Genomic DNA, 15,232 nt, shown 5'->3' with positions numbered 1-15,232 from the left:
AGAAAGAAAGAAAGAAAGAAAGAAAGAAAGAAAGAAAGAAAGAAAGAAAGAAAGAAAGGAAGGAAGGAAGGAAGGAAGGAAGGAAGTAGGAAAGAAAGAAGGAAAAAGAAAGAAGCATAGGTAAGGACATAGAAAGAAAAAGAGAAAGATGGTACATATAATTACAGATGATAAAAAGAAAGAGAGATAATAGAAACAGATAGATAAAAAGAAAAGAGAGATGGAAAGAAAAAATAGATTGATAAGCAAGAGAAAGAAAAGAAAGAAGGAAGAAAGGAAGGAAGGGAGAAAGGAAGGAAGAAAGAAAAACAGAGAGATAAAGATGGAAAAAATTTACACAATACCTTTATTATATATTTAAAAGGAATAGCAAGTTGCACATAATAGATTTGCAGTTTCATATGTAATCATCTTTTTTAATATACTATATTATGGAAATGCTTGTTTTATTCCATAAATTAAAAATAAAATAAATAAAATTGAAAAAATTTAGGGTGCAGAATGCAACAGACACACATCACTTCTCTGACAGAGACACTATCTCTGGCAGATACTATGTCTCATCATTGGTCTTCTGGAATCATGGGTGATCATCATATTGATAGTTCCTACAGCTTTCAAAGCTATTTGTCATTATGATGTTGTTATTATTGTATAAATTGTTCTGGCTCTGCTCATTCCATTCTTCATCAGTTAAAAAAAATCTAAAATTGTTCATTTTTAATAATATTTATGTTATAGTATGAAGTGTTCATCTGGTTCTACTCACTTCCCTCTGCATCAGCTCATATGAGTCTTTCCATGTCTCTTTGAAATCATCTGTTTCTTCATTTCTTATTCACAATAGTATCTTATAACATTCACCTTTACAGTTATATGTGCATTTTCCTTGACTTTGGCATGGTGCTAAATCTGGGGAAGTTTTTCCCCCTAATTCTGCCCTCTGGAGCCATACAGAACAAGTCTAATCCCACACTTAGTTTCCTCATCTGTAAAATGGCAGGCATGGTACTTTTGCTACCTACTGTATAGGAAAGCTACAGGCATGAGCCACAATGGCCCCCATGCCAATGTCAAGACAACTGGGAGGCCTCTACCATAGGTAGATTCCCACTGGAAGATATGTGGGAAGACAAAGAAAAGAGATGTAAAGGAGGACAAGGCAAGGATGGGTTGTGACCCCACATTGTTGCAGAGAATTCTCATATTGAGACAATCTGTGGATTCTGTCCCAGGCAAATGTGTGCTCCTCAGTGACTGTTTCTTCCTTTTGTTTGTCTATTCCCAGCACCCAGAAGAAGGCCATATTCACAGAAAGCATTTAATTAATTCATAATTACGAATAATAATTCATAATGAAGTCAGAAATGGAAGGGATTTCTGAAGTCATTTTGGCCAACATTCTTATTTTACAGTTGAGGAAACTGAGACCCAAGAGCTGGAATAACTTGGCCAAAATTACACATTAAGTTTCAGAGATGATATTCGAAATGGAAGTAAATTGTTTCTGTGTCCCTCACAGAGTTGTTTTGAGGGAAACATTTATAAAACTTAAATAGATTTATAGAGCATAAATCTCGAGGTTAGAAATCATCTGATCCAACTGTTTATATTTGACAGATTGGGAAACTGAGGCCCTGGAAGATACAAGGTTAACCCAAGATCCCAGAGATAGTGGGTGTCAGAGTTAGGATTAGATCCCTGGTCCTCTGACCTCTAATTTAGCACATTATGCACTATATCACGGGAGTTACCATTAGCATCTTTATCACTTTCCTCAGCTTTTATCCTAATTGAAACCTCAAGCCCCATACCTAAGAATGCGTTAGAATGTGTTGGTACAACACAAGTGTCAACATAGCTCCAATCTTTGTGATACACAAGGTTTGAAAAAGGTTATCTGGCTTTGGGGAGAACAGGCGCCCAAAGGAGATCATAAAAGCAAATCATGTGTCAAATGTTGTCAGTCAACACATATTTATTGAGTGCTTACTGTGTTATAAAGGGATTCCTGTTATGCTTAGACAAGATAGCCTCTGGCTATCATTCTATGAAGCCTTTAAAAGAAGGACACATTTGTCCATCAGGGATAATTTAATGATAGTTGTGGGCTCATACAATCACAGATTTAGAGTTGGAAGGGACCTCAGAAGTCGCCTAGTTCAACTTCCTGATTTTATAGATAAGGAAACTGAGGCCTAAATAAGTTAAGTGACTTGCTAAAAGTGACACAGGTAGTAAGTGAAAGATGGAGGATTTAAACCTAGGTCATCTGGGTCTGAAGCCAGTATCCCTTCTATTGTATATATAACACTGATGATAAGAAGAAAGGGTGCCATGATAGAGTGGCAAGAGCATGAGATTTGGAGTCAGTGGATGTGCTTAACAATCTTGCCTCTGTCCCTACCTGAGTGATATTAGGCAAGTCTTTGCGCCTCACTTTGCTTATCTGTAAAATAGGGGTACAGTGAATCAGATGGTGTCAGAGGTGCCTTTTAGCTCTGTATCTATAATTCCATGAATCTAAAGTGAATGAATAGATTGAATGGCCTCACAAAATTCTTTCTAGCTGATGTTTTGATCTCAGAGGAATCACTTTGTAAAATGCTTGGTTAGATTTGTTTATCAAATTTCTTAGCTCTGAAATGTCTTTGGTCCAGGGAGCACCTAGCACGTCATTGGCACTGAGCAGCCAATGAATATTGCATCAAAATCACACCATCAAATCAGTCAAGGGACATCTCTCAATCTACTGAGCTGGGATTAAATTGAGACTTTGAGCTTTTCAGTTAATTCAGCGTTGATTTCCAAGTATTAAGGTTACCTTCCCCTCCTGACATTTCAAAGTCTTTGAACCCCAGCTTGCCTGGGCCCAGGCTTCATTGTTAGCTCTCATTTACTAAGTAGCTTGAAACGGAGGTCTCCAGCTTTGATGTTGTCAAACACCGGGCCTTTGGGATTTGGAAGGTTAATTTTTATAAATATTTAAACTCTTCCACTAAGCTTTCTCATTTAAAGGCAATTGCTGTGTAAGGCCAGGAGTTAGAGCTGGTGTCACTGAAATCTGGCCAGACAATTTATTACCTACGATTCTACCTTCCAGTTGCATTTCTGATTGTTTAATGTTTGTGTGCTCTGAAAGGAGTGAACACTGCACAGGAGGCGCACACAAGATGGCGCCTGCCTCTAGGAGGCTGTATATTGGCCTATGGAAAAGTGTCAAAGCTTTTGATTTTGCATCATAGTCCTGGAAGGTAATGTAAACTGTGGAAAAATAGTCCCCAGACGTGGGAATCCTAGGGCCTGGGTTCAAATCCATTCCTTTCAGCTTGTTACCTGTGTGACTTTGGGCAAGTAACTAAACCTCTTTGTAATGAATAGAACACACACACACACACACACACACACTTACATATACTCAAATACAGAATGCTCACACACATTCATACACACACACACACACACACATGCGCACAATGGTCCCTGCCTTTTGAGAGCTTATGTATTAATTTATTCAAATGTTTTATTAATGACTTCTATGCACTATAGTCTTTGAAGGTAATGTAGTTTTGTGGAAAGATAGGTACTGGCTACAGAGTCAAAGGACCTCCAATAATGGCTCTTCTGGTCATTATCTGTGTGATTTGAGACAAGTAAGTTAACCTCTCTGGGTCTCAGTTTAGTCATCTAAAAAATGAGGCGTTTGGACTAGACAGCGTTTAAGTCAAATCAAGTCAGCCAGCATTTATTAAGCACCTGTTATGTGTCAGGAGGTGTGCTAAGTGCTGGGGACACAAAGAAAGACCATAACAGTCCCTCCTGTCCAGGAGCTTCCAGTTTAAGGGGGCAGACAACATGAAAGCTACTGTGTATAAACAAAATATATGCCAGGTAAATTGGGGATAATCTCAAAGGGAAAAGACTAGGATGAAGGGGCACTAGAAAAGGCTTCTCTTGGAGAAGGTAGGATTTCAGCTGAGACTTGAAGGAAGCCTGAGAATCCAGGAGGTGGAGCTAAGGAAGGACAGCATTCCAGGACTGGGGGCTCATCAGAGGACATGCCTGGAGGAGGGAGATGGAGAGTCCTGCTGGAGGAACAGCCAGAAGGCCCATGCCATGTCTAAGATGCAAGCAGACCAGGACCTGAGGAAGGGACCAGGCTCTGAAGGGCTGTAAAAGCACAACAGAGGATTTACATTTAATCTAAGGGGTGTTAAGCAGCCACTACAGTCAATTGAATAGAGAGTTGAGATGGTCCAAGCTGTATTTGAGGAAGATCAATTTGAAAGTTGAGTGGAGGATGAATTAGAGTGAGGAGATACTTGAGCTGACAGAAACCAGCAGGCTGTTGCAATAGTCCAGGCACGAGGTCATGACGGCTTGTACCAGGGGGAGGGCAGTGTTGGAAGGAAGAAGGAGGAATATGTGAAAGAAGCAAACTAGTTCTTTTGATCTTCAGAACAATCCTGTGAGGTAGGTGCTGTTATGATTCTCCTTTCACAGTTGAGGAAACTCGGGCAGGTAGAGGTTAAGTGACTTGCCCAGGGTCATAAGTATCTGAGACTAGATTTGAATTCAGGTTTTCCTGACTCGAGGCCCAGTACTCTTTCCATTATGCTATGTAGCTGCATCTGAAGAGGAGAATATAGAGAGATTGAAGATGGATGATGATGATGATGGTGATGATGATGATGATGATGATGGTGATGATGATGATGGTGATGATGATGATGGAGATGGCGATGATGATGATGGTGATGGTGATAATGATGATGATGATGATGATGGTGATGATAATGATGGTGATGGTGCTGATAGCTAATGTTTACACAGTTCCTTAGGGTTCAAAAAGCACTATTCAAGCCTCAGAACAACCCTATGAGGTAGGTGCTTTATTATCGTTCCCACTTTATAGATGAGGAAACTGAGACCAACAAGGGCTTAGTGATTTACTCAAGGTCCCTCTGCTTATGAAGTGGCAAAGTCATGATTTGAACCCCAGTCTTCCTGGTCCAACATTTTACTTCTGCTTGACCAGCATTGGGCGAGGTATCCACTAGCAAGCATGCTGTTGTGTCTGAAATCCCAGGTGTTCAGGGGTCCTTTGAGGGCTTATTTACACACACTGAGAATCCTGAGTTGGCAGAATATGTTTTTAAGGATTGCCAGTAAAAATTACTGGAAATTAGAAATACAAAAACCCCCAATTCTTGCTTAAAGCAAGGAGCTTTTTCAGAAAGCTTTCAAACAATATTTCTCTTTCTAAGTACTTCTGAAAAGTCTCTTTAAAGTGAAGCTTCCCCTCGGGGCCTCAAGTAGCCAGCAATGTATTAGCCCAAAGAGGGGAGAGCCTCTGCGGTGTCCTTGGGTTTTGATCACTGTTCTCCCAACCTCCTTGTTTTAAAGTCTTTGCAAAGAAGAAAAAATCCCCCCGGGTGTGTCTTTTGTGGAAGGATTGTGTGTTTTTATCTCCCTCCATCTTGTTTTTCTCTTGAATGGGGTCAGGAGCTGTGACTCAGCCACAGTGTCCCTTGTAACAGAAAATTCAAATGTCACTTAAAAAGATCCCACTGAATAAACTCCATCCTGGCTTAACCTGGGTTCTGCCTGGTTTCCTCTGTATGAACATGGCTAATTCTTCTCTTGGAAATCTTTTCCACACTCTCATATTAAGTAAGTGGATGTGGGTTTAGTGCTCAAAGGGACCTGAGAGGCTACTACACCTCCCATCTTATAGAAGAATAAACTGAGGCCAAAGAGGTGACATGACTTTCCCAAAGTCACTCAGGTAGTGACAGACATAGGATCTGATCCCAGCTCCTCTGCCTACAAACCTAGTCTCCTTTCTGCTGTAATAATTTCTATGGACACATCTGTTTTATTTTATTTTTCCTTCTCTGAAAGAGTGTGGTCACACAGAGTATACCAGATTTAATATTTTGGGACTTGCTCATCTGTCTAACACACAAGTGACCAAGGATGTGGCTACATCATTCCTTCAATCCTTCGATGAAATTGTGTTGACTTATTCCATGTTGTTCTAGACAATGAAAAAAGCTAGAATCCATGGTAAAAGTTAGAGGGGAGAAAGGTTTAGAGTCAGTATTAGGGAGAACTTCCTAGCAATGAATGAGGCAAAAATGAAGCCATGCTCTAGATCACTAGTCTCCAAGAGCTTGCCACTGACTGCAGTGGCAGCTGGATAGCACCAGGCCTAGAGTGCTAAGCCTGGAGGCAGAAAGATCTGAGGGGAAAATTGGCCTCAGACTTCCTAGCTGGGTGACTCTGTACAATTTAACCTCTGAATGCCTCAGTTTATTCAATTATAAAATGGGGATAATAACAGCACCTGCTTGCAGAGTTGTAAGGATGAAATGAGATACTATTTGTAAAACCTCAAGCACAGTGCCTCTCACACAGTAGGTGCTATAGAAATGCTTATTCCATGCCCTTCCCTACCTCCTCACTCTCAGCCCTAAGATTCCCTAAGTATGCAGTGAATTGTTTTAAACTTAACACAATCACATTTATAGGTCTCATAACCTGCCATCGTGTGCTGCAAATCCTCAAGACAATGTAACATGGTGCCCTGGGCAAATAATTATTTGAGTACCAGTGCTCTGTATTATTTCCAGCCTGCTGGAAAGTGAAACTGGCATGAAGGGTAAAATATTTTATTTAAAAATCATGGACCACCAGTTATCAATAAGGTATTATATCATCTTCAATTTGTAAGCAAGCTCTTTGCTTGTAACAGGCAAGAAACAACCATAGACACGTAACTGTACTTGGAATTTGTAACACATGGTAATGAAACCATTCTCCTAAAAGCATACTTAGCCCCACACTGTTTTTAAAATTTATTTTAAAATGCTCTTGGGAGGTGGGGAAGTGACTATTTCCCTCATTCCAGAGCTAATTAGTAGTAGAGTCCAAGCTCAGACACATGTGCTAAATCTCCAAACCCAATTCATTAACCCCTGACCTAAGGCTCTCTCAATGATGGAAGAGTCAAATTCTGTTAATATACATGTGGGTATATGTAGATATAGATATAGATATAGATATAGACATAGACAGACATAGACATAGACATAGACATAGACATAGATATAGATATAGATATAGATATAGATATAGACATAGATATAGACATAGACATAGACATAGACATAGACATAGACATAGATATAGATATATTTGTTGATTTGTGATGACTACAATGACTCAGAATTTGTACTAACAGAGATAGATAGTCTAGAGCTCATTGTTGAACCTTGGAGTTGGAAGGGGACTTAGACATTGTCTGATCAGACACCATACCCATAACAGGACCAGAACACTCTGATGTTAGTCTAACCTTAGATCAACACTTCCTTCTCATTAGGTAACCCATTCCATTTTAAGGATTGTTCTTAACGTTGAGTTCTTCCTTATGTTGAACTCAAATCTTCTTCCAGGTAATATATGAGGCAGCTGGGTATCACAGTGTTGAGCCTGGAGTCAGGAAGACCTGAGTTCAAATTTGGCCTCAGACACTGACCCGCTGATTGACCTTGGACAAGTCGCTTCACCTCTCTTTACTTGTGTTTGGTCAACTGTGAAATGAGGCTGATGATAACCCCTACCTCCTAAGGTTGTTGTGAGGGTCAAATAAGGTCATGTTTATAAAGGGCTTAGCAGAGTGCCTGGCACATAATAGGTGCTATAGAAATGCTAATTATTATTGTAGCTAACATTTATTATTATTATTATTCTCATTATTATTATCTGGGCTAAACAACTTGATTTGTTCAAGGGCAACTATGTCTTCTCTTATTATCTCTTTATCTCAGGTGTTAATTTCCCATTAATCATTTTGGTTATGTCATCTCCAATGCAAAGGGTCTAGATTGGCTCTGCATGGCCCTTTTCCACTGCATGATGCTGTTAGTGAGCATCTATCACATTCAAGGCACTCTACTAGACATTGGAAGGTACCTTCACTAATTGATGGTCATAAGCCACTTACCCTGTCTGAGTCTCATTTCCTCATCTGTTAAATGGGAATGATAATGCCTATAGTCTCTGTTTTACAGTGCTGTCATTGGGATCAAATGAGAGGATGTATTTAAAACACTTCAGAAACCTTAAAACTCTATGCAGATGGAATTTATTACTAGCATGAGAACATCTAATTAACATACAAATTTTGTGCTCATTGTAAACCTGGTGTCATTTTTACAACATGAATGATAATAGATGGTGTTGTGTGTTTCTTAATAGGAACAGACTGCTTAAATGAAACAAAATCCATGTTACCCTCTGATATATTGGTTACTGATCAAGGAAGGAAAAGAAGAAAGAAAGAAGAAGGGAAGGAAATAATATCTTAATGGTCTTTCATTAGTAATCAAACAAACACTAGCATAAGACAACTCTGGAGAAAGTATGTTTGCTTAAAATCATACTCAAAAGGGAAAGAACATAAAAAACCCTTGGCCCTCCTATCTCTTCAAGTCATCATCCGACCCGTTCCCTCCTTTTTGGTAGCCAAACCCCTAGCTCTCTAGTCTCTATTTCTAGTTATTCTCCTCCCACATATATCTCAAGTCATTTCAACCTGATTTCCAACCTCATCACTCAACTAGCTGCTCTCTACAACATGACCAATGGTCTCTTTTTTTCCCAATGATCTCTTAACTGACAAATCCAACAGTCTTCTCTCATCTCTCAATCCTCAATCCTCTCTACAGTAATGGTTAATTCTGACTACCCTTTTCTCTGAAATGTCTTTTTAGTTTTATTTTCATTTTCAGCACTTAGCACAGTGCCTGGCATGTAGCAAGAACTTAACAAATGCTTGTTGATTTACTTATTGTTGACTACACAGCTTCTCCTCCTTAGGTTTTTGGGATGCTTGTCTCTCCTGGTTCTCCTACCTGTCTAACCATGCCTAGTTCTGCTGCTTTGCTGACTCATCATTCTTGCCTCAGTCCCTATGCATGGCCCTATTCCAGAGCTCTATCTCCTCTTCTTCCTCTGTATTCTCTTGCTTGGTGGGTGGACTCATTAGTTCCCATGGGCTCTTGTTTTTGTTGCCTTCTCCCTATCCACACAGCTGCCACCTAGTTCCAGCTTTCCTCCTCTTTTTCCTAGATTATAGGGAGGAAGCCTTGAAATTCTCTTCCTTGCTCATAGATTTTGCCTAATTCACCTTCTACGTAGCTGCCAGATGATATTCTTCAAGGATGAATCTTGCCATTTCATTCCCCTGCTCGAGGAGTTTCAAAGGCTCCCTATTGCTTCTAGGATAAAACACCATCTCCTCAGATTTTCATGAAAAGCCCTTACAGATGTGACTTTAGTCTATCTTTACAGAATTGTTGCACTTGCATATTCTAGGTTCCATCCAAACTGATCTATCTGCTATCCTCTAACTTCTGACTCTGTCCCTTTGCCCAGACTTCTTTCCTTCCCATATAGAACATTCTCTCCTAATTCTACATTTAGAATCTCTAGCTTGTATAGCACAAATGCCACCTCAAAGAGGAAGTCCCTCCAGATTAGCCCCGGTTGCTTGCACCCTTCCCTCAATGAATTATTTTTATACCTTTTGTATTTAATTGTCTATGTGCAGGTTACTTTTCCTCAATAGAATGTAAGCTCCTTGATGGAAAGCATTGGTCTTTTTCTTTCCTTTGGATCCCCAACTCCTAGTGCAGTACCTAGCACCTAATGTACACATGTTAAATCCTTACTGAACAATGACATGAAGCTAGAAAACGTGATAGTTTCCAATCAATTGATATGGACATGTTCCTTGGACTACATTCCTGCCTAAGCTCCCTGAAGAGAGGAACTATTTTCCTTTTGATCTCTGTATCTTCAGTTCCTTACCAAGTGCCTTGACCAGAAGAGGGGTTTAACCAATGCTTGTTGAATTGAATAAAAGCTGTTTTGACTCACCCATAACATTGTGTTTTGAGTCCCTATGTCTTGTTACTTTGTTCCATATTATTGTATATAAAACATTTCACTTTGGAAAGCATCAGATTGGAAGATTCCCCTTTCCATTTGTGTTCAAAATGCTCATTCAGATGTCGTTACAGCTTGATGACACATGTACATGTATATGTGCACTTAATCAAAATTCTTCTTCTTTTTTTTTTAAAGGAGCCCTCCGCTACCTGACAAAAAAATGCACGTCCAAGTGGTCCCATCCTAGAAGTCTGCAGAGACAGGAATAACTAGCAAGTAGATACTCAATTATTTCTCTACCCTTTAGTGTGTAGAATGCCGTCATGTTCTGGCAGTGGGAGCCTCTCATCAAACAAGCAATCAATAAACATTTATTATAAGCACCTACTATGTGCCAGGCACTGTGCTAAGCTCTGTCATTGGCCCACACTCAGCCCTGTAATCTTGAATTGGTACCAGCCACTGCTTGTTGGCCATACGCAATAGCTTTAAATCAATTAGGGAGAAAATAACCAGATGAATTTTAGGAAGCTCATCTCATGTCATTCATGATTTGGGTCTTTAAAGTGTGTTGCTGTATGACGCCTTTTTCAGTTCTCTTTTTCCTCGTGCCCAGTTCAAAATATGTATCTTACTGAGGAGAGTAAATGGATGTTCCTATATTGCATGATAACATTAATTATAACATAAAGCTATAAAATCAGTCCAGGATCCTTGAGTACAAATGGTTTTATGAAAGTGTTTTCTTTTTTAATTAAATCCAGTCTTTTTGAAAGGTTACATTTTTAAAATTCCAAGAAGCTGCTGGCTCTGGAGGATTTTTCTTTTCAATATATCAGGACGTCCTGACATTTTCAAGGCACAGAATAGGAAGCATGATTTAAAAAGAAAAAAAAAACATACTCCATTTTAATGAATGAGGTGGGTAGGCAGGAAAAAACTTTTTAAATGGGAAGAGATAAGCAAATTTGGGTGGTAAGGAGAAACTTCTAAAATCACATTGTAACCTTACTATAAAGTTACAGAGGATTTGTCCTGAAAAGCATCTGAAGGATTGTTATCAAATCAGTGAATGTTAGATGTGAGAGAAACATGCATTTATCTATCTATCAACAAATCAATATTTATTAAACATCTGCTATGTCCCAGGCACTGTACTAAGCATTGAGGAAAAAAAAGGAGGCAAAAGACAGCCCCTGCCCTCAAGGAGCTCACAATCTAAGGGGGAGCTTACTCAACATTCACACAAATAGATACAAACAAGCTACATGTGGAAAAATAAGCAAACATAGATCGAGACCCATTTCTTTGACAGATGATTAAATCAAGTCACTTGGGTTGTGACTTTCCATTCAATGGTTATTTTGACTAATATTTTTTATAAACATAGGCAATTGTGAGACCACTCAATGTTATAAAAACTCCACACAAGATCATCTACTTAGAAGGGATTTCAGGGTTATTTCATTCAATGCCTTCATTTTATAAATAAGGAAACCAGGAAATGAGATTGAAACCCAAATACTCTGACTCTAACTCGAACATTCTTTCCCCTGTACTATAATGCCTCATTGATGAAGATGATGATACATATGAAAAAAGAGACAATTTCATTATCTTTTCTAACTAAAGTCATTTTAAGTAGTCCAGACATCTGTAACTATACCTATTTCTTGGTGTACTTTGGCAAAACAATAGAACATCAGAGTGAAAAAGCTCTTTGCAGATCATCTATTCCAATGTCCTCATTTTACATATGAGGAAATGGAGGCACAGAAAAGTGAAATTACTTTCCCAAAGTCACACAGTAAGTGTTCTAACTTGGATTCAAGTTAGATTTTGTGGCTCCAAGTCCAGATTTCTTTCCCTTCAATTCAGATTTCTAAGGATGTATAACTCAATCAGTCAGTAAACATTTATTTAGCACTTACTATGTGACAGGCACATAGTACCACTATGTTCTGGGGCACATAAAGAAAACCAAATGACAGTTCTTCTTCTCAAAGAGCTCATAGTCTAATGGAGGAGACAACATGCAAATAATTACGTACAAGATATAGACAGGATGAATTGGAGATAATCAATTGAGGGAAGACAGTAGCATTAAAGGGGATCGAGAAAGGCTTCCTAAAAAGTGAGATTAATGACTTGTACAGAAATGTCTACCCCAATGCTACGCTGTAGGCTTGCAAGAGTGAAGGTAGACTGCAGGTGACAAATTTCTCATATACAATTTTATTCACCATTTATGTGGTGAAGTAACAAAATCGTTTGACAAGTCAAATTTCAGTTTTTCACTTCTTCCAAATGTTAGCCATAGGGACTTTAGTGAGGATCATATTTTTGAATGAATAAAAGAAACACACAGCAAGATTCTTTCTACTGCCTTAGGCCAGGTTGCTTTGGACTCTCAGATTGCCCATTCATAAGAAAGTTACTCTCTGAATGCCTGGCAACAAGTTCATTCATTCATCCATCCATCCTCCCGATATTTATCAAGACCTGCAATATGCTAGGAACTGCTGGAAACTCTGGTCCATATGAAGACAAGTAAGACTGGCTTTTGACCTGAAGAGAGTAACATTCAGTAAGAACTTATCTAATCTAGTCTACCAAATGACTAACACTGATTATCTTCATATTTAAAATATATTGATTTACAGTCATCTTTCAAACATTGTTATTGCCTACTCCCGGTAATGGAGATAGAGCCATAGGTACACATATTACATAAATGGGTGTATATTACACATATACACATTGCACATATAGACATTACATATATTTTATATGTGTGTTTTGCACTTATTTGGGCTGAGCCTTTGATTCCAGGAGTACAGGGAACTCTTGGAGAAGAAACTCCCTCTCCCAGGGCAGATTGGCAGACATTCTGTGACTTTGGGCCTCAGTGCCTAGAACACTGAGAGGTTCAGTGACTTGTCCAAGGTCCCAGAGCCTTCACGTGGCACTCTGACCTGGTTTATGTCAGGTTACTGCACTACAGACTCCACCTCTGACCCAGCACTCCAGCTCTCTGCAGCTCCTGACCTGGGCTCCTATGTTCCTGATTGCTGAGAGCTCTACAAAGCCAGTCCAGCTCAGACCCACCACTCTCCTGCCTGACCATTTGTCTGCAGTGTTGCTGTGTCCCTGTCCTCCCAATCTCCCCTCAGCTTTCCAACTCTAGCTCTGGTCTAAGAACAGTATAGGAATCAACACTACATTCTTAGAAATATTGTGTCAATCAAGTGTCCTTAGCCTCTGCTTACCATCCCTGTGACTTCCTAGACCAAAGCCTTTCCCTGGAAACTCCCCTTAGAGGTATTAGAATGTAAGCTCCTTGAAAGCAAAGATAATCCTGCTTATGTACCTATATCCCGAGCTCTTAAAAGTACCTGGCACATAGTAAGAACCTCATAAATGTTCTTCCTTCCTTCCTCCCCCCTCCCTCCCTCCCTTTTTTCCCTTCCTTTCTTCTTTCCTTTTTTCCTTCCTTCCTTCCTTCATTGCTTCATTCTTCCCTCCCTTCCTCATTTCCCTCCCTTCCTGCCTCTGTTGCTTCCTTCCTTCCTTCCTTTCTCCCTCCTTCCTTTTGTCCATTGAGGCCAATTGTCTGTCCACTACCCTATTGTGGTGGTTGAGCAATAGTATTGCATAGTGAATAGACTGATGGATTCAGAGCTTGAAAGACCTGGGTCCAACTCCTCCTACCTACACTTCTGTGTGGCAATGGGCAAGTGACTTACCTTCCTGGGCTGGTTTTCTTGTTTATAAACTAGGGATAACAATATCTGCACTAGCTATCCCGCCAGGTTGTTGTGAGAATGAAATTAGACAATACTCATAATGTACCTGGGACACTTTCAAGTGTTATGTCTGTTTTGACTCTCTACACAGGGCTTCTGTTGGGGCCTTCCCTAGGGATGGGGAGGGTGGGGGCAGGGGAGTGGTACTTATGCTCTGGGGGATCTTCCTGCCAGCTCTCTCCACCCCAGTGAAACCTAATGGAAATGGACTTTGACGATATCATGAAAGTTGGCATAGAACATTCAGGGCATAGAATATGGGGGCAGAGGGGATGAGAGGCAATGAGAGAGAGGGTTGTTTACATCCCAAATCACCAATGTGACTTTGGGGATAAAAGCATCCATTCTGAGATGTTTTCAAGAGCCCTGGGCCTGGCATCATCGGACATGCTGCACAGCCCAGCTCTGCCAGTCACTATTGGGTGACTTATTTGTATGGGTCCCGTTGTCTCTCTGGGCACCGAGTTTCTCACAGCAAGAAGAGGGAAGTGGGGCTAGGTTCCCTCTCAAGGCTCTTCTGTTGCTGAATCCTATGTATTCCTAGTGCTGTCCATTCAGATTTTGCCTGTATGACTGTGAGTGCCTCAGGACGTTTTTGGCACCAGCTGTTGCCAGTGGTCCCTCCTTAGAGCCCCACCTGCCTTATAGGCACCTGGCTCTCACTTGTATTATCCTGAGGGCAGTGGTGGCGGGGGTCTTCCTCCTGCCCTCCCAGCATAAAATAAAGAACTTGGGGACAGTCAAATGAGTCTTTTGGTTTCCTGACTTCTCCCCTCCAGTGGCTCACTAGTGGATCTGAGGGAGTTCCAGGCCCCACTAAGACTTTACCTGACAACAACAGACCCACAAGAGGCCAAGGAGGATGGTTCCATTTGGGTTTGAGATTTTGAAGACATGCCTCTCCCCATGACCTCTGTGTACATGATGTGGTGATGGACCAGGAGAGATGCAAAAAAGTCAACCTAACTGCCATCCTTCTTAATGAGTGTGTCTCAGGTCAGATGTGACCAATGGAATTTCTCTAATGGTCTGAAAGGCTGTACCAGCCTGACATCAAAAGATTTCATCAATACAATGAGAACTTTTTTTTTTCTCCAGACCATGATTTCTTCCATCACCACCATGATGGGAGCAGTCACTCAACCTGGTGACTGTGATCTTCTTTTTTATAATTTTTTAAAACTAAATTTCAACACAGTTGGTTCCCTTTGTAATATTACATATTTTATTTTGCGCATCTAAAAACATTATTCTGAGAAATTTTCAAAAGATAGTGAAGGAGCCCATGGCTCAAAAATGGTTAAGAAGCTCCAAGCTATGGGATCCCAGATGAGGAAACTCACACCTGTCATGCCATTGCTACTCTTCAAGAGGTGCCCAGAGCAATGAGGATTTATGTGACTGGTCAGAGGCAGAACTTGAACCTAAACTTTACCTACACTAAAGCCAGCTCTCTACCCATTATG

General features: G+C 40.2%; 1 protein-coding gene across 5 annotated transcripts in view; it reads left to right on the top strand.

Moving 5' to 3' along the window:
• Positions 1 to 15,232, top strand: part of LRRC7 (leucine rich repeat containing 7) — a 589,282-nt gene that overhangs the window by 179,768 nt on the left and 394,282 nt on the right. For 4 of the 5 annotated variants that reach the window (XM_027873992.1, XM_027873991.1, XM_027873994.1 and 1 more), the window contains exon 3: positions 10,156 to 10,236. The exons of the other annotated variant lie outside the window; for it this stretch is intronic. In XM_027873992.1, the coding sequence (XP_027729793.1) occupies position 10,236 (1 nt within the window). In that variant the 5' untranslated portion in view covers positions 10,156 to 10,235. The remainder of the gene's footprint in view (positions 1 to 10,155; positions 10,237 to 15,232) is intronic. 5 annotated transcript variants of the gene reach the window in all.

The sequence above is a fragment of the Vombatus ursinus genome, unplaced genomic scaffold (assembly GCF_900497805.2).
Source record: "Vombatus ursinus unplaced genomic scaffold, bare-nosed wombat genome assembly UNPS02014804.1, whole genome shotgun sequence".
Lineage (NCBI taxonomy): Eukaryota > Metazoa > Chordata > Mammalia > Diprotodontia > Vombatidae > Vombatus > Vombatus ursinus.
The sequence above is the reverse complement of the archived record's forward strand: the minus strand, read 5'-3'. Positions and strand labels throughout refer to the sequence as shown.